Source organism: Mesoplodon densirostris, chromosome 9 (genome assembly GCF_025265405.1).
Source record: "Mesoplodon densirostris isolate mMesDen1 chromosome 9, mMesDen1 primary haplotype, whole genome shotgun sequence".
Taxonomy (NCBI): Eukaryota; Metazoa; Chordata; class Mammalia; order Artiodactyla; family Ziphiidae; genus Mesoplodon; species Mesoplodon densirostris.
The window spans coordinates 32811338-32837095 of record NC_082669.1 but is presented as its reverse complement, the minus strand read 5'-3'; the positions used below and the strand labels follow the sequence as shown (position 1 = coordinate 32837095).

General features: G+C 35.8%; 2 protein-coding genes across 2 annotated transcripts in view; both read left to right on the top strand.

The window, feature by feature from the left end:
- Positions 1-25758, top strand: part of PCLO (piccolo presynaptic cytomatrix protein) — a 387939-nt gene that overhangs the window by 268143 nt on the left and 94038 nt on the right. The window contains 4 exon segments of the mRNA XM_060107659.1: positions 17387-17495; positions 18032-18099; positions 19171-19385; positions 25377-25427. Of these exon segments, the coding sequence (XP_059963642.1) occupies positions 17387-17495; positions 18032-18099; positions 19171-19385; positions 25377-25427 (443 nt within the window).
- LOC132496329 (protein regulator of cytokinesis 1-like) lies at positions 6193-9128 on the top strand. The gene has a single exon (XM_060108672.1). It carries the CDS (start codon positions 6292-6294, stop codon positions 7984-7986), a length of 1695 nt encoding a protein of 564 aa, XP_059964655.1. The 5' UTR covers positions 6193-6291; the 3' UTR covers positions 7987-9128.

The following is a 25758-nucleotide window of genomic DNA, read 5'->3' as shown; positions in this document are numbered from 1 at the left end:
CTATATGCTATCCTGTGAGGAAATGTACCTGTGACATAAATTCTAGTTCACGGATATTTCCAAATTCTCACTTTCTAGTTGTCTCAGTGTAGGGGATATTGATTGGGCTAGTTAGCTCCTCTTAAAGATGAACTGACGGTTTCAGGCAAGAAAATGTTGTTGGATTTATGTTTGAGAATCAGTGATTGGAGTGGAGGTGAGGTTAGGTGTTTTTGGCATGGTGGTTTTGATTTTAGAAGTTCGCCTCTGGAATTCCCTGTCCTGAAGAAGTCTGTGGTAGAAGAGCTAATTCCAGTAGAGGACACACTCCTGTGTGACTTAAAGGATAATGTTCCGAGGCAAGAAAGTCTCTATTTCTGCTTATGCTTTTTTGGCATATGTTACAGATGGCATGGCAGTGATCAAAGCTGGAGACCAGGAAACACACCACACAGATGAGTGAGCTTCCTTATTCTTGTTCCAGGGGGATTACCAGGTATGGATTGGTCATTAGCATGAGATTTCTCAGAATTCCTGCAAGATAGTGTGTCAGGTACACACGGCACAAGATCATATTTCTTGTTGATACAAGGATTTTTCTAAAAAACATTTAGGAAACTATCTTCTGGAAAGAAAGAATATAAATTGTGGGTACCTGGACTGGTAGGTTGTAATATACTATTTTTAAGATGCAGTGATATCATACTTACATATTAATGATTAGCTGTATTGCCAGGACAAAGGAAGATGTTTCTCTTCTTTATCCATTTATTTTGAAATTAATCAGAGGAAATTATGTTTGAATCAGTATTTCTGATAGGGACATCAAGAAAATGAAATAATTGCCCTTTTTTAATGCATTTTTTAGTATGTGTATTACTCCATATCCTAATTTGATTGCTTTTATCAGAGTGGTATACCTTAAAATATATATGTATGTTCAAGTGATACTGATTAATAATTAACAGTTGTTTCTGTTTTTAAATTTCTGGATTTGTCTAATCAGTATGCCATAACAGGCTACATTTTGGTGTGTATGAACTTGGAGTTGTTATTTTGGAAGCAAGGATGCTGAACTGTCTTTAATAGATACAACAAATCTTCAAACAGCCAACGCTTCAAGGTCTTCATTATATAAAGAGAATGTTTTTAGAGTCAGACACATCAGGATTTAGATTGAGCTCGGGTACTTTTTGCCTGGATAAGTTGTTTAACTTTTGGTGTTCTCATTTGGGAAATCGGGATAATAATAGTGGCTGCAAAATTGTTATCAGGTTTACAAATAATGTGTCAGAAACATTTAGTATAGTGTTTGATATAGTATTTCACAGTAGTGAAAAGATGGTACTTACTTTGGAGATCTTTGATGATAAGAATAGTATGTGCTACTTAAGCTTGAAGTCCATACCCTCTATCTGAACATGAGTAGATAATTGACCATGGTCAGTTCTGAGCTCTGAACTGCAGGGATTTGGAATATTCCTAATGGAAAAATCACAGATTTGAAGTCAGAAGACACTGAATTAATGTCATCCTCATGATGTTAGGCAAGTTGTTTATGTTCTCTGAGTCTCCTTTTATCTCATCTGGATGGGTTGATGTGTCAGTTAGGAGGTTTCAAGACCTATCTCATGGGGTTAACTGTGAGTATGAAAGGAGCTGATGTATTTTTCATGCGTAGTTAACTATAAAGAACTAGATTAACTAAAGAAACTATTTTCTTAAGGATAGACGAAATTATTTTCATAGATGACAGTTAACTCACAAAGTTCAGTCTTCCTGTAAGGGAGCATTGATCTGCTAGAGATATTCTGCTATAATGGAATATCATTTTAGGTATTTATTAGGCCTGAATAAATTTTTTAAAAATTTAAAACCTGAAGTGATTAAGTCATGTCCCATGTAAATATATCACCTCCTAACCGTAAAACCATACTTTGGGCTAGTCTTATAAAAAGGCTTCTAAGTTTTTCTTCTTATCAACAGTTTGTTAATCTCATCTCTGATTAAAGTCTATGGACATACATACAATTAATATCTGCTTATGTAACTCTCATGCTCTGTAAGTCACTGAAAGCATATCTTGTTAGTGAATAGAATCGTGGTGTAGGTGTCAGATGTCAGGTGTCTGGCACCCAGTGTGTGGACTGATCTTTCTCATCAACTCCTTTTTATGGCTATTGACAAATCACAGAAACTCACTGGGTGTTCAGCATTAAGTGTAAGGGACCCTCCACAAGACCCTTCTGTAATGCATACTTTTGAGACACTTTACTATTGAAGGGATGCGGGGGAGAAATTGAACCTTGAGAAGAATCATACAGTCTAAAGTGTGGAAAGAGGAAGCAAAACAGTAGTATGTGTGCTATGGTAAGTTGTGTATGTTACATAAAATGGAAATGTGAGCCCTAGAATTAAGAATGTGAGACTAATTACATAGGATGAAAGAAGGAATGAAATCAGAATGGATAAATCATGACCCTGAAGTCTCAGGGCTCCTTCCTCACCTATACAGGCCCCTTCCAAGGCTCCAGGAAGTTAAAAAATATATGTGATATTTGTGACATTTGTCAACTTTTTAACTTTTGTAATTTGTTATGATTTATTTTGTCCTTTTAACAAATATTCACTTGTATCCATTTTGTATTCATAATTTTCTCTACTTTCTTAAAATTGCATAAGCTTCAGGCCTTACAATACTTGAATTCATCCCTGCATGAGATGTTGTTTCTTATTGGGGGAGAACACTGAGGTGCTTACTGCAGAACTGTAAGAACCTATTGGTGTGCAGCAGTAATATGCTGACAAGGTAGATGGAGGTGATAAAAAGGGAGTTCAGAAAGAAGGTTTTAGGAAGGAGTAAAGGAGAGAATATCAGGAATATGGGAAATAATAAAGAATGCAAATGGGTCAAGACGTTTATTTCAGTAACTACTCTAGAGGTATATCCTAGAATTCTATCATTATATAATTCCACTTTGCTTTCAAGATGGTTACAGCCTAGAAACGCAGTGGATAGAGGATATTCACTGTGGAGGAAAAGTTTGGTCAGGGTCTGAATGAACAAAAATATAAAATAAACCTGAAGAACTAGGAGAAAGATGTATTTACAGAAAGAAAACCCATTATTTAATAACTTTTTTGACAATGTATATTTTCTTCTACTTTCAGTAAGAGAAATATAGAAATGCAGAATACATTGGTTGATTCTGCAGGCTTCTGTCAGAACCAGTACCATAGCTAAGTGTGGATTACAGATATGCCTCTTCCCCTCCCCAGGTAACTTTCAGGTAATGTCTAAGAACAGACTGTAAGCTCCTGAGGGCAAAGAACTCTCCAGGAACTGAAACAGATCTTTTTAGGCTTTTATCTCTTTCATTGGTTAATTTTTTACATAGTTCATATTTTACTTATTTATAGTATTGGAGTACAGCCATGTTCCAGGTATAGTGATGAGACTGCAGCAGAAAGAATATTCTGTGGGAAGGCAGATTTTCATATCAGACTAAAGGTTTTTCATATATATACTAAGTTACACTGAGAGTGGTGGAAGAAAATAAATTTGCTTTTTTTCCTGTTAGGCTACTTTTGTTTTCTTTTACTCTCTAGTTTTTACTAGATCCCCGTCACTGTCAGATATGGTACACGAGATTTTTAAGTTCTAGCGTGTGTGTGTGTGTGTGTGTGTGTAAGTACATGCTCTATAGAGCAACCTTTCTTGGTCCTGTGGGACATGAATGAAGAAAACATGGACCATACATTTCAGTAGGTGAGACAGAAAGTAAAACCTACTTATAAGTATCACATAATAAGTGGTAATAAGTACTAAGGAGAAAAAGATAACAAGGAGGGTGGATATGCCAAATAGGAGAGTAGGGTTGAAATTTTAGATGGGATGTCAGGGAAGACCTCACCAAGAAGGCAAAAAATGAGGAAAGCCTCCAAGGAGAGGAAGGAGTGAGCTTGGAGTTACTGGTATTATAGGCAGAGGAATGAAAAGGGCACAGGCCCAGAGCAAGAGCCTGCCTGGTGTGTGCCAGGAATAATAAGACCGCAGGGAGGCCAGCATGGCTGGCACTGAGTGAGGATGTGAGTGAGAGAGAAGAAAGCAGGAACTTCCGGCAGAGAAGTAACGGATGTAACAGAATAACAGAAGTAACAGAGGTAACATCTTCTAGGTCAGTGTGAGGACTTCAGCTTCTATTAATGTCAAATGAGAAGGCACTGGGCTGACACAAGCTGAATGACGTTTAAATAAAATCACTCTGACTGCTATAAGGAGAATAGTTTGAAGGAGAGCAGTTAGGATGCTACAGAAATGATCCAGGCATGAAATGTGGCTGTTCAGACCAAGGTGGGAACAGGGGATGTGGAGATAAATGATATTATATCATATATCTATAAATACTAACATAACATGTGTATTACATTTCAGCTCAGTGAAAATGACCTCAATATGTTCATTCAGTTGTTCCTGTACACAGTATTCAAATTTAGTAGGCCAAAATGTACTCCACCATTTTTTTAAAAAAACTTCAATCTCTACATCATATAACAAACCTACAGAGCATTTAACATTCAAGTCTTAAATCTTATTTTAATTAATACAATAAATATACATTCTTTAATAGAAGTCATACAACCTAAACAGAAATGAAGCCCTCAGAATGCTAATATTCTTGAACGTAGATGAGGAATCAGGAGTCCTGGCTCTTTGAACTACCACTCAGTATAATTTCTAAAACAGATTTCAGATCTGTAAACACAGTAATAGTTACATTTACCCTACCTATTTTACTGAAGTGCTGTAAAGATAAAATGAGAAAACGTGGTCAAAATAACTTTGTAAAAAAAAAAAACAACGAAGTCCCATGTTGGTACGATTAACATAAGTGAAATAGATCTAATTTTATTCATTTTAATCAAAAAGACTTCTTCTAATTAGATGATATACATCTGAAAGTTTTGTGTAATTCATCAAAATATGTTACCATTATTTTTTGTGGTTGTTAATCATGTTTGCTTCTGAATTAGAGGAAATAATTTCTCTACGTGAATTTTAAAGAGCTGGAGGGAAAATAACAGTTTTTTCTCTATTATTTGGCAGATATTGCTGTTAAGGTGTCTTCTTAAACAACTCTAGTTTATTAATGGAAAAATCAAGAATTGTAATATGTTGTATATATATATATATAGATTGAAATTACATTCTGTTTACTGTGAGAACTTTTTGAATAGAATTCTACCATCAAATAACATTTGTCATGTGTTGAACATCTATCCAGCCAAAGTGAATTATTTACTAGTTCTTCTTCATGATGTTAATAGAATACTGGCACTTCTTATGAAGTAACTAAACACATAATTCATTTTATTTTTGTAAAGTTTCTCTTAGGGTGATAAAATGGTTATTGATTTTTTATTGTTTGAAATGACTTCTCTGTTTTATTTCTATCCTTTAACTCTTCAGATGATGAAAGAATTTATGTATTTAAAGTTCACTCTTTTAGTTTTGATTATACCATTCATAATAATTATATAGTGTCTGGCTGAAAATAAGCAAAATATAAAAACAACATTTTTATGCACAGAAATTGACCATGTTGTAATATTTCTAGTGATGAGTACTTAGGTTATGATTAAAAAAAAAACTCTCCTTCTTTGTAAAAAAACATGTATTTTCTTATACTCTAGAATAGTATATTGGAATTTTTTGCTCTTAAATTTTGATTGGGAGATTTCTTTTTATAACTTTACTTTTCAAAACATAGTTTCCTTTTTGTCCAATTTTGCACATGATTTAAAGTTACAACTCAGAAGTCAAAGCAAAGCTCTGCGCATTTTGTCTGTCAAATAATGTTATGAAATGGAATTTGTACCTTCTATATATATGATCAGTGGAGATGATGATGATGATGATGATGATTTTGCCACTGGTTCAAACGTCTCCTGGGGCCTCCCTGGTGGCGCAGTGGTTGAGAGTCCGCCTGCCGATGCAGGGGATACGGGTTCGTGCCCCGGTCTGGGAGGATCCCATATGCCGCGGAGCGGCTGGGCCCGTGAGCCATGGCCGCTGGGCCTGCGCATCCGGAGCCTGTGCTCCGCAACGGGAGAGGCCACAACAGTGAGAGGCCCGCATACAGCAAAAAAAAAAAAAAAAAAAAAAAAAAAAAAAAGTCTCCTGTATTTATTAAGAAACACTTTTCCTCGGCTACCGGGAGTGAGACCGCTGGTGCTTGTGGGTGGTTGCTGCGTTCGGGCCCGCGTGGAGAGGGTCGGGGCCTCGACACCCGCCTGCTTGGAGCGTCCGCCATGAGGAGAAGTGAGGTGCTGGCAGAGGAGTCCATAGTATGTCTCCAGAAAGCCCTGAATCACCTTCGGGAAATATGGGAATTGATTGGGATTCCAGAGGACCAGCGGTTACAAAGAACTGAGGTTGTAAAGAAGCATATCAAGGATCTCCTGGATATGATGATTGCTGAAGAGGAAAGCCTGAAGGAAAGGCTCATCAAAAGCATAGCCATCTGCCAAAAAGAGCTGAACACTCTGTGCAGTGAGCTACATGTCGAGCCATTTCAGGAAGACGGAGAGATGACCATCTTGCAGCTAGAAAAGGATTTGCGCACTCAGGTAGAACTGATGAGAAAACAGAAAAAGGAGAGAAAACAAGAACTGAAACTACTTCAAGAACAAGATCAAGAACTGTGTGAAATTCTTTGCATGCCCCACTATGACATTGACAGCACCTCAGTTCCCAGCTTAGAAGAGCTGAGCCAGTTTAGACAACACGTGGCAACTTTGAGGGAAACAAAGGCATCTAGGCGTGAGGAGTTTGTCAACATAAAGAGACAGATCATACTGTGTATGGAAGAATTAGAACACACACCAGACACAAGCTTTGAAAGAGATGTGGTCTGTGAAGATGAAGATGCCTTTTGTTTATCTTTGGAAAATATTGCAACACTACAGAAGTTGCTACGGCAGCTGGAAATGCGAAAATCACAAAACGAAGCAGTGTGTGAGGGGCTGCGTGTGCAGATACGAGAACTCTGGGATAGGTTGCAAATACCTGCAGAAGAGAGAGAAGCTGTGGCCACAGTTATGACTGGGTCAAAGGCCAAGGTCCGGAAAGCGTTAGAAGTGGATCGGTTGGAAGAACTGAAAATGCAAAACATGAAGAAAGTGATTGAGGCAATACGAGTGGAGCTGGCTCAGTACTGGGACCAGTGTTTTTATAGCCAGGAGCAGAGACAAGCTTTTGCCCCTTACTATTCTGAGGACTACACAGAAAATCTGCTCCAACTCCATGATGCCGAGATTGTGCGGTTAAGAAACTACTATGAGGTTCACAAAGAACTCTTTGAAGGGGTCCAGAAGTGGGAAGAAAGCTGGAAGCTTTTCTTAGAGTTCGAGAGAAAAGCTTCAGATCCAAGTCGATTTACAAATCGTGGAGGAAATCTTCTAAAAGAAGAAAAGCAGCGAGCCAAGCTCCAAAAAACACTCCCTAAGTTGGAAGAGGAGTTGAAAGCAAGGATTGAAATGTGGGAGCAGGAGCATTCAAAGGCATTTGTGGTGAATGGGCAGAAATTCATGGAGTATGTAACAGAACAGTGGGAGATGCACCGACTGGAGAAAGAGAGAGCCAAGCAGGAACGACAACTAAAGAACAAGAAGCAAACTGAGACAGAGATGCTCTATGGCAGTATTCCGCGAACACCCAGCAAGCGGCGAGGATTGGCACCTGGCACGCCAGGCAAAGTGCGCAAGCTGAACACTACCACTGTGTCCAATGCTACGGCCAACAGCAGCATTCAGCCTGCCTTTTCGGGGACAGTCTGCCGCTCCCCTGTGTCTCGCCTTCCACCTTCTGGCAGCAAGCCAGTCACCACTTCCACCTGTTCGGGGAAAAAAACACCCCGTGGCATCAAGCATGGAGCCAACAAGGAGAACCTGGAGCTCAATGGCAGCATCCTCAGCGCGAGAACTCTCAAAGGCTTCCAAATCTGATGCTACTTCTCGAATCCTCAATTCAACCAACATCCAGTCCTGAGAAGCCCTGATCAGTCATCCAGCTAAGGTTTCCTATGCCCTGTGCCTAATTATACAGGGGTGGCTTTAATGTTTCTTCAGCTTAGATGTGCTTGAAAGCCTGGACAGGTTCCATTACCATGGGCCTAACTTACAGAAGTGAATGAGTTACAGATGAGAGTCCATCATAAGCTTAGTACGTCCTTAGACACTTGGTTTTATTTTGACTCAAGAAATACATTAAAACATAGTTCATAGCAGTAAGCGTAAATTTTAGCATATCGAACCTAATTTCTTTCCCTACCCCGTAATTGTACTTGCTAAAGCATGCTCAAGGGCTTGTTTTACTTCACCATTGTGTAGTTAAATGATTGACTATGCCCAAGCTTGGGGTATGGTACATGAAGTAGTTTTTGGCTTGTACACTTATAATTAGCAATTAACATCTTTTTTGTTTAGGGATATTCAGTTAATGCTATAGCTTCAGTAGCTTTGCTCTCACCTAAAGGCCTGTCCCCACCACACAGGACAGCCTTCCTCCTGATGAAGATGTCTGTGTGTCAGAAGTTGGGATGGCCTGACTCACAGCCAAAGAGGTGACAGGGAGGCTGGGAGCACCTTTGTTAAATTGTGTACAGTTTTGTTGTATATAGGCCAGTGCTGTGGGGTTATGTGTGTGAACACACGTACTTGTCTGAACTCTGCTTCAGTTTTTCTCTGGGTCCAGTTCCCCATCCCTGTGCCCCCTGTGCCTGAGTTCCTCCACCCTCTGCACTTGCCAGCCAAGTTGGGAGGCTGTTTGGATGGGTTGGGCCGTTTCTGTCGTGGAGATCTGGAACTTTGCACATATCAGTACTGGGGAGCTGTTCCTGCTGTAGCATCCACGATGAGGCTCCTTCTTTACCTAGCCTATGTATCAGTCACTACTGTGCTCCCCAAAGCACTATTATTTATTCTCCGTCTGCCTGCACCAGTACTACTGGCAGCACAGTAAATGGTTCTTGGAAGCTTACCAGTGTGGATTTGGTCTGTGCCAGCCATGCTGTTTAGGCATACATATAAATGTCCTGATTTTAAAATATAAATATTCTTAAAAATAAATTAAAATGTGTGTACTTATATTTCAGAGATAAAAAAAAAGAAACACTTTTCCTAGTATAACTTGATGATATTTTATGTTAAACTCCATTGTCTGAGTAGTGGGATACATTTAAATAACTTTATAAAGGGAATAGTACAGAACACATGAGTATCAAAAAAGGTTAAGAACATAATTAAAGTTAAAATCCTTGCTGGTTCGCTAGGGATACTTAAAGCAGAGGAGGCACCAGTTAAGACAAGCATTTCTCATGCACAATTGTGTCATTTGCCCTAGCTTCCTATGTCCATTTAACCCAACTCTGTATCTCTATATAATCATGAGTGCATTTTGGATTAATCTGTTACTGTTAGCTGGTCATGATATCCTTTAGATTTGATGATATTAATCTGTTCATGCCATTTAATTAGAAAGTCAATAGAAAACATCCATTCTGAGTATTTTTTTTTTTTTTTTTTTTTCCATACGCGGGCCTCTCACTGTTGTGGCCTCTCCCGTTGCGGAGCACAGGCTCCGGATGCGCAGGCTCAGCGGCCATGGCTCACGGGCCCAGCCGCTCCGCGGCATATGGGATCCTCCCAGACCGGGGCACGAACCCGTATCCCCTGCATCGGCAGGCGGACTCTCAACCACTGCGCCACCAGGGAGGCCCATTCTGAGTATTTTAACAAAATAAATAGGGAAATTAAACTGAGAAAAGTTTATAAATTTATGAACTGCACCCTATTTTAAATGAGGTGATAGCATCACAAACCTATCATTGGATATCTCCATGTGTTATATTATTTTCGGGGGGATCAATAAAATTTTACTAATCTACCCATAACCCCTTTCCTGCCTTATTCAGCCACATTCTATTGTAGCCTGTTTCAAATAACATATCTAATTCTAAACACCATAAACTGTAGCCATAGTGTGACTTTGGTATCTGTACCAATCCTTCCAGGAAATATTGAACTGGAATAATAGATTATTTTAGTGGTCGGAGTGATTAGAAACAGAATCCTATCACGATAATCTTCTTCAAATTGGACCCACAAATAATGGATATATTCCCCTATTTACCTTAACTCTGTTTAAAAAGCATGAATTTGCAACACCTATACTGGAGTGTAAGAAACATATGACTTTTTCTGTAAATCAAATGTAATCAGTTCCAATCTTCCCTTCATCTACTGGTGAGAAGTTGAAACCCTTCAATTTTTTGATGTTGCCTGCCCCATGAGCACTGAGGAAATTCCCAGTGAGGCTCTTACACATTCTAGAACACTGGGGGTTGGGCCTCTTTACCTTGACCCACACCGCATTGAGAGCAGTGTCCAAGCCTGCATGCTTCCTTGACAGTGGGTGGCTCCTTTAAACTGTGACCAAATTTTCACGAGAGTAATTCTGCCTAGGTTGAGCCACCAAATCTACGGTCAGCTTTTCTAATGGCACCGCACAGAAATTTTTCTTTGAGGTAATGCCGTCTTCCCTGGGTAATATAAGCCAGCAGGATGCTGCTCTCAACTGCCCTGGCAACCTCCAGCCACCATTGTTGGGGGAGATCTCCCTAGAACTCTCTACCTCCCCTTCCCCTCATTCATCCTACATTCTTCTTTTTTTCTTTTTAAAATTCTGTTTAGTACTTTTAACATTGAGATCTACCCTCTTCGTAGGTTTTTAAGTGTAAGATACATTATTGTTAATTAAAAGCACAATGTTATTTATCAGATATCTAAAGCTTATTTGTCCTGTATAACTGAACTTTTATACAAGTTAATAAGAAATTCCCCATTTCCCCCTCCCCTGGGCCCTGGCAACCACCATTCTATTCTTTGCTTCTATGAGTTTGACTATCTTAGATACCTCATATAGATGGAATCAAGCAGTATTTGTCCTCCTGTGATTGGTTTATTCCACTTAGCATAATATTTTCAAGGTCCATTCATGCCTCCTATTACAGGATTTCCTGAATCCCGAACAATAAAGGCTGAATAATATTCCTTAATATTTGTAAACCATATTTTCTTTATCCATTTATCTGTTAATGTATATTTAGGTTATTTCCACATTTTGGCTCTTGTGTGTAGCACTGCAGAGAACATAGGAGCGCTGGTATCTCTTTAAGATCCTGATTTCAGTTCTTTTGGATAAATACCCAGAAGTGGGATTGCTAGATCATGTGATAATTCTACTTTTAATTTTTAGGAAGCTTCATACTGTTTTCCATAGTGGCTGCACCATTTTGCATTGCAACCACCAGAGTACACTAGTTCCAATTTCTTCACTTCCTTACCAATACTTTTATTGTCTTTTGTGGGGTTTTGTTTGTTTGTTTGGGTTTTTTTAAATAATAGCCATCCTAACAGGTGTGAGATGATGTCTCATTGTGCTTTTGATTTGCATTTCCCTGATGATGAGTGATATTGAACAATCCTTCCTACATTATTTTCCCTTCCAGTGGGGCTCAGCATAATTTCCCATCATTGTGCCTGTAGAAATGTGAAATTGGTTTCCCTTCTGGGAGTGAAGTGGAGAAAAGAGATGAGAAAGCCAATCAGCTTTCCTAATGGTCACTGTTTACGCACCATAAAATGATATATCCCACAACAACTTTCTGTTTGTTCAATAAGATCTTCAATTTTTGCATGCCCGAATCTTCAAATAATATTGTCATATAGATAATGAAATAATTTCTAAATTATCTTTCTTTATTGTGGTTAAATATGTCATTATAGATAACATATGTGTTCTTTGTGCTAGGTTTTACATATTTGAACATTGTTTATATTCAGGTGGGCTACGATGTAGTTTTGGTTAGCATAATTTGAATGAGTTTTCCTCTTTACTGACACTAGCATTGGCCTGAAAGACAGTTAAATGGACTTCATATTTCTGCATTACCATCAACTAACTGTGTGATGTTAGAAAAGTCATGTCACCTCATGTTTCACTTCTCTAGTATGTTGTACAAAAGACTAAAACTAGCACCTCTACACAGATCTTGCTTACTTTATAATGAGCCTCTGAATTAGTTGACATGCCTTTGTAAGACATTTCATTCATGTAATCCTCCTTCAATGACCCTTTTATTATTGACCATTAATATGTGATAATCTATTTTCTTTACAATTTTTTTAATGAATGGAGGCATATCTGTTTTACATCTGGAAGTGTGGAAGTCATTAATTCTAAATATTTCAGTAGACTCAGACCTAGAAAAAAAAAAAAAAAAACTGTGGGTAAGCTCAGACAGTTCAACAGTAGTCTTTGATATTTCCTAGATAATTTTTTATGTTCAAAATGTGATAATTGTGTAATATGTAAATTAATTTCATTTGAGCATTTATATATGCAAGCCATACTTTGCTGATTTTTAAAGTGTTTCAGGTGTACAGTATTGAACATCTTATCATAATTGAGGACATCTCCTTTGATCTGTAAATAATCAAGACACTATTCAAATACTTTTTTTTTTTTTTTTTTTTTTTGCGGCACGTGGGCCTCTCACTGTTGTGGCCTCTCCCGTTGCGGAGCACAGGCTCCGGACGCGCAGGCTCAGCGGCCATGGCTCACGGGCCCAGCCGCTCTGCGGCATGTGGGATCTTCCTGGACCAGGGCACAAACCCGTGTCCCCTGCATCGGCAGGCAGACTCTCAACCACTGTGCCACCAGGGGAGCCCAAATACTATTTTTTTTAACTTTACCTCCCTCCATTCTTTTTTCCTTTCCTTTTTTTCCCCCTTTTTTTCCACCCTTCTTTCTTTTATATTAATGTATAAATAGGCTAAAATTGTAAAATATTTTAAAATGTAGTTCTGAAAAATAATAAAATCCATCTACCTATGCATTTCTCTTATATTAACATTGCCTAACTTGAAAATGAATGAGTAAGTAGTATAACTGTTGGGGACAATGTATTGGACTCCTGAAAATCACTTGCAGGGTTTGTTTGCTATTTAGAAAGCCAGGGCAGATAACCAGTTCAGCTGAGTTTTTCCTACTGCTGCTAGTTTATAGAGGGTTCTTGGGAGCGGATGTCCAAATTTAGAAAATTAATCTAGAGTCATAGTTAATAATATCAGTGGAAAAAAGGATAAAATAATAAATTATAAATAATTTATTATATGCATATTTTTTAATTGTTTTGTGGGTTTTTTTAATCCCAGCTGCATCCAATTCTCATTTCACAGCACACCAGCCCGGTTGGTTCACATAAGGTCCCCTCCTCTGTGTGTGTGTGAGGGGGGACTGTTTGCTTGTTTATTTATTCATTCATTTATTAACTCATTTCTTTCCTTTTATCTCACTTTCTCTTCCTATCTGTTCTTCCCTCCATGAAAAACCATGATAATTTATGTAATGGTCTGTTGTTTATTTGTATGATATATAATGTTAGTTTGTGTGAATATCATTTTAATGAACATAAATGTCATTGCCCTATAGATCCGATCCTTTTTCTCACTTGTTTTTACTTGGCAGATGATTTTTTTTTTTTTTTTTTTTTTTTTTTTTTTGTGGTACACGGGCCTCTCACTGCTGTGGCCTCTCCCGTTGCGGGGCACAGGCTCCGGATGCGCAGGCTCAGCGGCCATGGCTCACGGGCCCAGCCGCTCTGCGGCATGTGGGATCTTCCCGAACCGGGGCACGAACCCGTGTCCCCTGCATCGGCAGGCGGACTCTCAACCACTGAGCTACCAGGGAAGCCCCTTGGCAGACGATTTTAAGATGGATCTGCCCTTTGGTGTTAACACCTGGTATGGTCTCTTTCCTAAAACTGCTAAGTGTTTCCATCATGAGTATTTAATAAGCTCTCATTGTCCATTTTTCCTGATACTTCCACCTCCCCACAAATAGAAAGTCAAGAAGATTTCTGGGTCCTAGGGTGTACATATGCTTAATTTAACAATATTCTGCCACATTGCACTCCAGAGTGGTTGCATTTGTCTGCATTCCCATTAAAATAATTACATGTTTATAAATTGTAAATGAGCAGTTGTTTTTTTCCATCCTAGCAGTTTTAGTATTCTCACATCATAGAGTGGGGATAAAGCTAAAAAACCTCCTAGCAATTATAATCTCTCTTGAAGTCAAGGTCCCCTAAATCCCATATCCTGGTCAACATGCTGTATTTTCTGGCTTTCAAACTTTCCTCAATATGATGAGCATTAAGTAATACATCATTACTGCTTTGATTTGTAGTTTCTAATGAGTCTGGGCTTTTCTTCATATACTTAAACCACTTTTGAATTTCCTTCTCTGTGAATCTTCATTTTACTAATTGCCAAGATACTTCTGCTTTTTCTAGTAGAGTATCTTTTTTATTAATTTTTATAACAGCATAAAATAGTAGATACAAAGGTGGTGATCATCACAAAGGTGATGAATTGTGTAGTGCCTGCCACATAAATATTTGTGGAATAAATCAGTAAAAGTCATGAGCTTTTGTGTGATATATGTTTGGATATACATTAACGTATAAGATTTTGACTGTTAATGCAGTAATTTTAATACAGAAGATGTTTTTGCAGTAATGGTAAATATTATAGACAACATGAAATTCTGAATTGTAAAGATAAGAATAGCTTTTGCCAATTTGAGAAATATACAAAATTCAGTAATCCCAGAAGTTATAAAAACACACATTTCAGAATGTTTTGTAGTGATTGATGTTTTTAGAATTCAAAAATTACCTGATTATTGTCTTTTTTCAGTGTTTAATAACCTATTAGATGTAAGACTTTGAGCAGGAAATTCTATCATGACTGTTGCACATTCAAAAAAATTCAGATTATCTTAGTTTTCCTATTAAAAGTTATTAGAAGAGGCACTTTCTAGGGATATAATTGAAGTATCATCTATGCAATCTCAAACTTGAACAACTGGTTAACATACATGTTGATATAATTTAAACATAAAGAAAATGTGTTTGCTCATAATGCTAAATAATAGATAAAACCATTCATGTGTTCACTGTGTTCTGGGACTTATTTCTAAACCAAAGTCAAAGTAAAAAGTTTCCTTAAGATTGAATATGCTTACATTCAAATCGTTGAAATGATAAAATACTACTTTGGTTTCTGTGTAGTGTGATCAGACAATTTCTGCATGCATTTTAAAATAGTTCATAGGATTTTACAATTAAAGTATTTTTCAAAAATATCATATTTGAAGACACATACCTAACAGTACTTAATTCTCACAATGACTAAAACCATCTTATGAATTTAAAAGTAGTTTGTATATTCACTTGGTTATTTTACTGTGGTTCTTGTAGGATTTGTAGGAAGTTGGAGAGGCAGAGGAAAGGGAACTGTGTTCAAGTTGTCACATTCCCTATAGATCGCATACTCACCATTGAAACCAAAAATAAAAGGATAAAAGAACTGGCAAAATTTTTTGAACTGCAGTACTGCCCCAGTGCTAGTGGGAAACTGAGTAAGGGGAAAAGAAGTTCAGCTGGTATATCTTAGGACAGAGCAAATCATGTAGTTCATGATCTCAGGTATATATCTAGGTTAAGATCCTAGTTATCTGTATTTTTCATCCGTTTTATTAATGTGTCTAAATAGTTTTCCTGTTTACAACTAGAAGCATTTATTCATTTCACTGGATAAATATGTTTTATAAATTTGCCCCTTTAAGATGTGAAAAATGAATGGGTAAATTCAACAGAAGAAGCATGAAGATTATGCAGCTATTGCCTTTCATAGAATTTGCTCCTGCAGAAAAGTGACAATGCAATTTCTGAATTATACCACTATTAATTTGTTTCAATTCAGAATCATCTGTTCATAAATGTACTCTTTCTTGTGACTAAGAAAAAGTGTGTTTTTCAGTGTGCTTTTCCTCTTTCAGCTCTAAATTTTTCTTTAGTGGTATTATCACTGTCTTTTATGTAATTTTCTCATTTTATGTGTACAACAGCCTGGGATTGTTGAAATAAACCTAAGGCCCATCTGAAGGTAAAGTTTTCTTGGAGTAAGTTATAGAAAAGTCATTCTTGTTTGTGTTATTGTGGGCACTTTTAAGGACTTCTTTTGCCATTTCCCAATAGTAAAAGAACTTCCCTTACTTGTTTGCAACTGGTAATATGCTTTCCAATTTATATCAAAATCATTAAAACTTTTAAAGACTCAGTCATGCCATGTTGAAAATTTCCCATGGAAGCCAATAGTGAGTAATAGGGAATTTCACATTGGCATCTGTGAAGCTCATTGAAAACCTAATTGTTCAACAAGCATTTCTTTTTATTTAAATTATAACCTAGTCATGGCATACAGGTATTTTTTCTCAGGTAAAGCTGGTAGCATTCACAAATATCTGGGCACTATAACTCAGGATGGTTTCATCGAATTTATATCTAGCCCACTTAGCTACATATTAGGACCATGTGATTTGTGCCAAATATGTTCCCAAAATTATTTGGCAGCTCATATAATATGGGCAAATAAACAAGTGTAAGATATTGAAGTATTAATTATGTTACTACTTTTTTGTATGAAAATTACCTTTCTAGGAAGAGAGGAAACATGAAATGCTCTGTAACCAGTCCAGCAACATGATTTATGGGACCCAGTGCAAAATAAAAATATAGGACTCTTTGTTCAAACAGTGTTAAGAATTTCAAGATGGCAGTAGCAAAGCATTAAACCAAGCATGGGGCCCTTCTGAGCACAGGGCATACTATTGCACAGGCCACACACACATCCATGACGCTGCCCTCTGTATAACATTTCTGCTGCGTCTACTCAGGATTGTCTTGCATGCAGCGAAGAAAAACACACACCATGGAAATCTTTTTTATCTGATCAAAGTTGAAGCTGTAACAATTTCTTAAAGGGAGCTTCGCAACAAAATCCTAATGACTTTTTTCTACCACTCCTATTCCACAATAGAATGGAAGTTTACACTCTTCTAGCTGCTCGTTGCCCGTGGAAAAATTATATTGGTGGGTGCAATTATTTTTTCCCACACAAAATTGGTTTAAGCAACATACAGTCAAGAATGTTTTCTTTAAAGCAGTGTGAACAAAATGCATGTGTTTGATACTATTTAATAGATTTTCAAGAGCAACATTTTGCATGTTCTGTTTGACATATTCTATATGTTCAGGTAAGTTGATGAAATCAAACTTCATATGATTTTGATATTAATGTTCCAGAGAACTTGGAACTGATGTTCTCTGAAATGGTGTGTTGAGTTGGTTTTTAAATGCAAAGCAATGTGTTCTGTGCCTTGTGGACCCAGATGAGACAGCACACCTTTTTAATTTTATACTTGAATTTGTCTTTGTAGGCATGCAAGTATTGGAATGGAATGGAGTTCCTTTAACTTCTAAAACATATGAAGAAGTACAGAGTATCATTAGTCAGCAAAGTGGGGAAGCAGAAATATGTGTAAGACTGTGAGTTTTTCCCCATCTTTCTGTTTCCATTTTTTGGCTATTCATGGCTCTTTTAATTTAAAATTGTTAAGGTGGAACCTTTGCCAGTCAGCAAGATTTCCTGTAATTAGATCATGAAGTGAATACAAGTTTTATAGATTTCTTGTGTTCAGAATCAAAGTCTAAAGCATAGAAAGAATCCAGCTAATTTTGTTTCTGATTATGTCCCCTTTCATGCTTTTATTGAAACATGCATCATTTAAATGAAAGCCTAAACCCATTTAGATTTTATGGATGTGTACAGTATTTCAAAATGAACTTATATTTAATCCATAAAGATTTCACCTTAAATAATCATTTTTATCAGCTGACTTTTAACAGCATTGCAAATATAGATTTGGTTAGAAGGGTGAGCATGCTTTGAAATTGCTTTATATCATTAACCACTTCTCATTTACCTACTGAAAAAATATATTCAGCATAGTTGGGGAAAAAGGCCTTTTGTCTCAGACTTCCTCAGTTGCTTTCTTAATTTTTTTTTTTGTTTTAATTTTTAGGGACCTCAGTATGCTATCAGATTCTGAAAATCCCCAGCACCTAGAACTTCATGAACCACCAAAAGCTGGTAGGTGAAAACAGTCTGCTTCCAACTGTGGGTAAAGATGTAGATTTAAATGGAGGAGTAATTGTAGAGGCAGATGTAGCTGTAGAGGCAGATATAGACATATACATAGATATAGACAAAAATAAATTTATAGACAGATGTTTATATATTTATGTAATCATAAAGAAAATCAAAAGCATTGTAACTACACTTTTAGTGTTCTAGGAAAACACATATTTACATGTTTGACCCATTAAAGAAATTCATATGAAATTCTTACTGTGAGAGTTGATATTTTTAATTCTTTAAAATAAAATTCATTATATGAAAGTAATCCATGGAGCCATTTGTTTGAGGTCCTATATAATTTTTAGATGATACTGGTTCTTTTTTAGCAGTTGGTTTTGGAACACTTACTCCTAAACCTTTTGGTTGCCTTTTATGATAAATAAAATTCAACATATAATTTCATAACTACACGATGAAGTAGATTTATCTCTTAGATAACAAATACAGTCTATAAATCTAAATCACTTATAAGACTAAAAGTATCACTATAGCTTTGTTCAACAAATATTTATTGGGCACTTCCTATGTTGTAGTCAGCATTTCTAAGATGCTGGGTCACTGCACTGAACAGAACAGGCCAAGGCCTATAGAAATTTTCATACATCTGTAAATGTAAATATGTTCTTTGAAATTTCTCACTTAGAGAAATAGATATATAAGATTTCAAGAAGGAAAAACAGCCAGTCATACAAATTAAATTCCAGTGAGTAAAACAATATTTTATCATGCATAGAATTCTCTATATAAAACATTTAAAAACATTTTTATGAAGATATAATAGGAACCTCCATTTTCCTCTGTAATACAGTATTCTTTCATTTTTCTCTGAGCCTTCCAGACTTCTTTAATAATAGATTCATAAAGGTACAATTGCATGTATTTTTTTAATTGAGCTTGTTTTATAAGTAACTATAAAACTTTTATAAGTTCTGAATGACTTTGTTATCTAGAACTTAGGTAAGTTCCATGGTATTAAGTACCTATGAAACTGAGACTGTGTGAAGCCATTTCATTTTGTTGTAGTGGATAAAGCGAAATCCCCAGGGGTTGATCCTAAGCAGTTGGCTGCAGAGCTCCAGAAGGTCTCGCTACAGCAGTCACCACTGGTTCTGTCGTCCGTCGTTGAAAAAGGATCTCACGTTCATTCAGGTCCTACATCAGCAGGATCCAGTTCTGTTCCCAGCCCTGGGCAACCAGGGTCACCCTCAGTGAGCAAAAAGAAACACAGCAGCAGCAAGGTGAGAAGTGTCCAATGCAACCCCCAAGTTACTTATTTTCTAGCTCCTTATTCAGACTAGGAGGTAGGAAATACAATATTATTTCCTAAGGTGTTTTTCATGTGATTTCTCCTTTCCTAATGATCTACTGAAACAAACAAAAAATGTTTTCATTTCTGAGTTTATAACTGATCAAGATGTATCAAAATGATGTATTTCTACATCTCTTAAAATACTGTAGCAGTTATTATTATGGGGAACTTGAAAAATGTATCTAATGCTTCATGTTCTTTTTCTTTGTTGTTACACAAATCTGAGCCTCTGTATATCAAATATATCTTTGTATCTTTTTGGAAACACAAGATATACATTACAGTAGATTTTGTAACTTAAGTAGAAGGTAAAAAGGACAAAGAAATGAGGATAATTTAGGACAACAAGAAAGAAGGAAAGCCAGTAATATAGTATTGCCATTTTGAAATTTATCCCGAATTCCATACTAATAAATTTTCTCTTGATGCAGCTCTTCATTTAGAACCAATGTTTCTAACATTATTATTTTAGAGTTACTGGGGAATTAAAAAAAACATGAATTAATTTTTTAACTTTATAAAATCAGATGATAATATAGACAATTTGTGATTTTCCCCCATAGATTTGATTATTAATAGAGAAACTCTCTTCATGGTTGATAAATACATTAAAAAAGATTTTTTGTTTGTTTGTTTAACCACAAATAAGATTTTTTCTTTATGTGGTGAGATATATAGGAAGGACAGGCTATGGTTGGATAAGTTGACTAGACTTCGGAAAATAAAGTTTTTTCTACTAAGTGTAAAAATGCAGCAGATGTCACTAAAAAACCCTTTTATTCAGAAGCAAAAAAGAATGGTAGGATGATCTTAATCATTGCATCATAAAATGACTTGTTTCAAACTAAATATAGTAAGGTTTTATGAGGAATAAGTTCAAGGATAGACTCAATTTCAAAATAAATTTTAACACAACTATATTTACCACATGTGTTAATTTTGAAGAATTACCTCATGGAGGCCCCCTGTCTCTGGAGTTACACACTGATACCATTACTGATTCCTTTCTCAGTATCTCCACACAGTAGAACTAAAGACATGACAGACTTGACTAGCAAAGTTTTCACACCAAGCACATTGTAGTTCTATACGTCTGTCATCCAGATATTTTTTATTTCAGCATTTGACATCACCATTCTCCCAGAAAATTAAGTACAAATGTAAAAGCACCATTGCCTCTTCTTTTATCTTCATTCCCTGAATCTTAATACTGTGAATTTTAAATTTTTAATAAGTCTTTAATCATTTTTTACGTTCTCTGAACTTGCCAGCTTCTTTAGCTAAGCATTATTTTTTTTGGCCAACAGTATTGCACTCACTACTGGTCACTCCACTCACCAGTCTCTTTTCCTTCCTCTTAAACTACCCTACAACTATCTGATCTGTGACATCATGTTCTGATTGAATCACTATTCTGTCGAAAATGAAGCCTTGCTCCCTGGAATGTCAGCTTCCCTACCTCTGTCTAAGACCCTGTCCTGCTCATTCTAAGAGAGCCTGGTCAATGGTTTTCCTTAGAAGATTATCACCATCAGCTTAATGTTGTCAGATCTTTACAATAGCCTTGCTAATAAGTACTCTATTTATTAGGTTTTTAAACTCATTCCTACTTTCCACAGACATTTTTGGATGCTACCTCAGTGTCACGGGTCATAATTAGTACCCAAGATACAAAGAGGGATAAAATCCTTCCCTGTATCTTATGTAGATGAGTGGTTCTTAAAGCATGCTCCCAGTCTAACAGCACCAGCATCATCTAGGAACTTGTTAAAAATGCAGACTGTTGATCCCACCCTAGGCCTTCTGAATCAGAGACCCCAGGGATGGGACCAAGCAACCTGGGTTTTAATAAGTTCTCCAAGTGAGTGTGGTGCCCCTTGTAATTTGAAAAGTGCTGATCTATGTATAGATGAAGAGGATATATAAACAAATTTAGTAAAGCTGTAATGTTGGTGGTCATTAAGAAGTACACAGAGCACTCTTAGGAGAGTGGGGTTAGAAAAGCTGGCATTTAGCTAATGAACTGATTTGGTAAAGGGGAGAAAGGAACCAACATCCAAAGAAGAGAATGCAACATGAAGAAAATCTCAGAAACAGAAAATTGTATGCTTAGGACATAGGTGTACAAAGGATATAGGGGTAAGAAATAGAGGAGAAGCCTAGATGATTGTAAACTGGAAGACATTACATGCCATGCACGACTTTTACAATCTGTGGAAAATAAAGAGCCAGTGATAAGTGAAAATAAAATAACAGGAAGCCTTCCTCCACAACGTCTTTCCATATTCTCATCCTTCCTTAAGTCAGAAGTTAGCCTTCCTTCCTCCTTCCCTCCATCCAAAGTGCCAGATGCTTTATGTACCTCTTAGGACAATTTGTATCTTGATTATAGTTACTTGTCTCCTTATTTTATCCTCCCAAATGGGCTGCAAACTCATTGAGAACCAAGAACCATTTCTTATTTCTTCTAGCTCCCTAAGAACATGGTAGAGTAGCTTGCATAGACCATAACAGAATAAATTTAAATTAGATTAAAATGTCAGTGGCACCTGTGAGTCTCTGTAATATTATGGGGGTAGAAAATGTAATTGTTTTGTAATATGTTAACTTTTTGGTAATGAGTAGAAGATGAAAACAGGTATTGTAGGACAAACATCAAGGAAATAATATGAACAGGTTTTGATATGTGGTCATTCTTTTCTATGCCAGGAATGTGGCCTATGTAGTTTTTATAGAAGTTTTGCTAAGATAAAGAGTTATAGAGCTGCACTGTCCATGACAGTAGCTGCTAGCCGCGTGTGACAGCTGAGCACCTGAAATGTGGCTAGTCCTAATTGAGATATGCTGTATAAGTGAATTACACAGCAAATTTCAAAGACTTAGTATAAAAAAAGAATGTAAAATAGCTCATTACAACTTTTATATTGATTTCATCATGAAATGATAATATTTTCAATGATTTGGATCAAATAAAATATGGCAGTAAAAATTAATTTCACCCATTTATTTTTATATTTTTAATGTTACTACTAGAATATTTCAAATAACCTGTGTGGCTCACATTATATTCCACTGGACAGTGATGGTATAGAGATTCCTTTTTAACTCTTAGTAGTAGTAATAACGATAATCAAATCTGGTTATTTTTGAAGTTTTATATATATATATAGAAATGTATAGTCAATAGATGTTAACACTCTTGAAGAAAGGTACTACTACCTATTCATCTTTTGGGGGGGTTTATCATCAACATTTAGCTGGTACTGAATTTCTTAAAACATTTTTGCTGAATGAATGAATAAATTTAATGATATTTCTTGGCCAGTCAGAATGTAGTAAGCAATACTTTTATTTGTTCTCCAAATTCTGCAAAGTTAAGAAAATTGATATTGAGAGATTAGAGAAATATTGAGCAGTTGTCTAAAACTTACATGTTCCTGAGTCAGGTAATATAATATTTCCAAATATAGCATATGTTCTTCAGTTAATTTAGAAAATTATAGTTTTAACATTCTTTCATTTTTATTAGGTATGAGGCTAACTATATATTAAATTATAAAACATTAATGTAATGGAATGTATTAAAACTAAAAATTTAAATCATAGCATAATTATACATTTAGATATTTAGAGCACCATCTATTAAACATTTTGAATGATTATTCATAAGTAATTATTAATCTATTAATACTCTAGTTTAAGTGATTACTTCTGAGTAAATGTAACTAAAATATGCATCTATTTAGATATATGTTTAAGTTATATGTCATGTATATAAGACTATTTTTATTATTTTGCTTACTAATTCAATATGAATTTTTGTCTTCAAAATTTTTAGTTTACTGCCTCAAGGTCTTTTATTTCTGAAATCTAATCAGACTTTCTTCATTTTATCTTTAAAATCTGAATAATTTCTTCCAAGTCATGGTATAAATAAATAATTGTACTAAGTGCTTACTAGTTTTAAGCGTTCTAATGAAATAGGTTCTTGCTTTCCCAAACTTTTGTGTCATGGCATACAACATCTCAGTAATTTTTTCATGATGCCCTTACGCCCAAAGAAATACCTAAAACAATTTCATTTATTATGTAGTTAGGTCCTAACAATTCAACTAGTATTTATACCCTAACATCTTAGTAACCATTGGAAAAAATAATACCCATAAAATGAAATTAAAATATATTTATTTCATTGTTAATAATTCAAATTATATATCAGTGGGGTATGTGCCTGATGGGCACTGCACAGCTATTCAAATGGTGGAATTGGTTTGGACACTGACACTCTCATTTCCTGTTCCACACTGATCTCACTGATTTTCTTGCAGTACATTTTTTTTTTAGCACCACAGTCATCACAAACCAGCCTTACAAAGGTATAACATCGAAAAGAAATACTTGTCTCTAATCTTAAACTGTAATTATCTGGAGCTGGTAGTTTGCCCACTGTACAACAGATATTACAATATCCTTCTGTGCTCTTATGAGTTCACTGACATACCCCAGAACATTTAAAGATGGTCCATACATTTATTCTCTGTATTGAATCTAGTTATGTTTGCACGATCATATGTCAAATGAGTTACAACTGTCAAAAATAAATCAAAACAAAATACATTATCATTATTCTTTTTTTTTTCTGGTCTTATTTTTGACTTTTTATCTCTAGTTATTCCCCAACGTTCCTAACTGAGATGCAAGGATATCTGGTTTTAGGAAACTCCCCATCGTTAATTGAGATAGAAATAGTTTCAGGAAGTTGTGTGGTCCTTTTTCTAGATTCAGTTTCTTTTTCTTAAAATTTAAACAGTAAAATAATTATTAAGTAAATATAATGGTTCATTACCTAGCAGTTTATCCTTTGCAGCTAGGGTGTAGTTTCTTATAAAAGAGCTGAACTAATAAAGGATATATGGCTTAGAAAATTTAACCCTTACTCTATAACTTTACCAATGATTACATTATTTTTATTCTTATTTCACAGAACAAGACCTGGAATATAGCTGTGTTCTTTGATTGCTCTCATTTCTAGCATAAATTTATAAAAGAAAAGGTAGCAGAACAAGTATATATACCTAAGTATTATGAATTTCTCCTTTTCTGGTTAATTATTAAAATAAAACCAATATTATGTATATATAGGGAGACAGGACCTTATTTGTAGGGTAGCAAGCTTGCCTCCATTTTAGTAAATATTTCCCTATAGTGATGCCACGTTGCCTGAAATTCCATTATAGATCTAGAGTCAGGGACAGCATCTCTTTTTTGGTACAAATTTGTACATTCTATTGAAATGTAACAATTCAGCAATTAGCCACTTAATCAGCAGAATGAATCACTTTACCAGATCACAGTCCTAACAGTTTTTAAGGCTTTACTGACATAAGGAAATTATTAAGGAGATGAGAACTTATATAGACTGGGATGGAATTTTAATTAAAGGAGTATGAAATACTAAGAAGTGATTGTCTGGCTGTTCCACTCTAGAAGAGAGTAGGAATAAGCTGAGAACCCAACAAAGGAATTTAAGGATGGACGTTTATAACTTCTGGGCTCCTAGGCAGTTGAATAAAAACAAAACCTTTTTCATTCTCTTATAGATATTTAAAATCTGTTCATATTTAAATTGAATACTTTCAACCAAAATTGTTCCATTTCTTAGGTAATTGAACGTAGATTACTGCAGGTGTAAAATTATAGCCTCAAAACAGGCTTCACAAAATGAAAAAGGGATTTATGTATTTATAAAATTAAACATGTATTGAGAAGTGTAAGTAGACACCCTAATCTGAAGCAGCCAAATGGATGAAATGTGTTCTCCAGGCAAGGTGCTCTGACAAACAGAAATTAATTCAGAAGGAAGTTGAAATGGTAAATCCTATGAAAGCTTTATCCATTAATCTATGTTTTGATATTGCAGCCTACTGATGCAACAAAGGTTGTCTCTCATCCAATTACGGGGGAAATTCAGGTATGAAAGTTTTTAAAAGATCATTGCTATACCATCTTTTGTGGCTCTTTTTCCCACTGGTCTATTGAAATTGTAAGCATTGTTAGAACCTTTCCTGTTTTATAACGTATATAGATGTATAATGAAAAAATACAATTTTACAGAAAAGTATTTTAATACAAATACATGTTTTATTAAATCTAATGATATCTGCGGAATTCTATACTTCAAAGTCTGCCTGATACCTTAACAGTATCAATGTAGTATGCCTCGGTTACTTTATACATGTTGAAAATGTTTCAAACATGACAGATTCTCCTGGAAATTTGAAGGTTCCTCTTTAAGAGTTTCA

Excerpts from the sequence above, each read along its gene's own strand:
- LOC132496329 (XM_060108672.1), top strand. The coding sequence starts at position 6,292 with ATGAGGAGAAGTGAGGTGCTGGCAGAGGAGTCCATAGTATGTCTCCAG.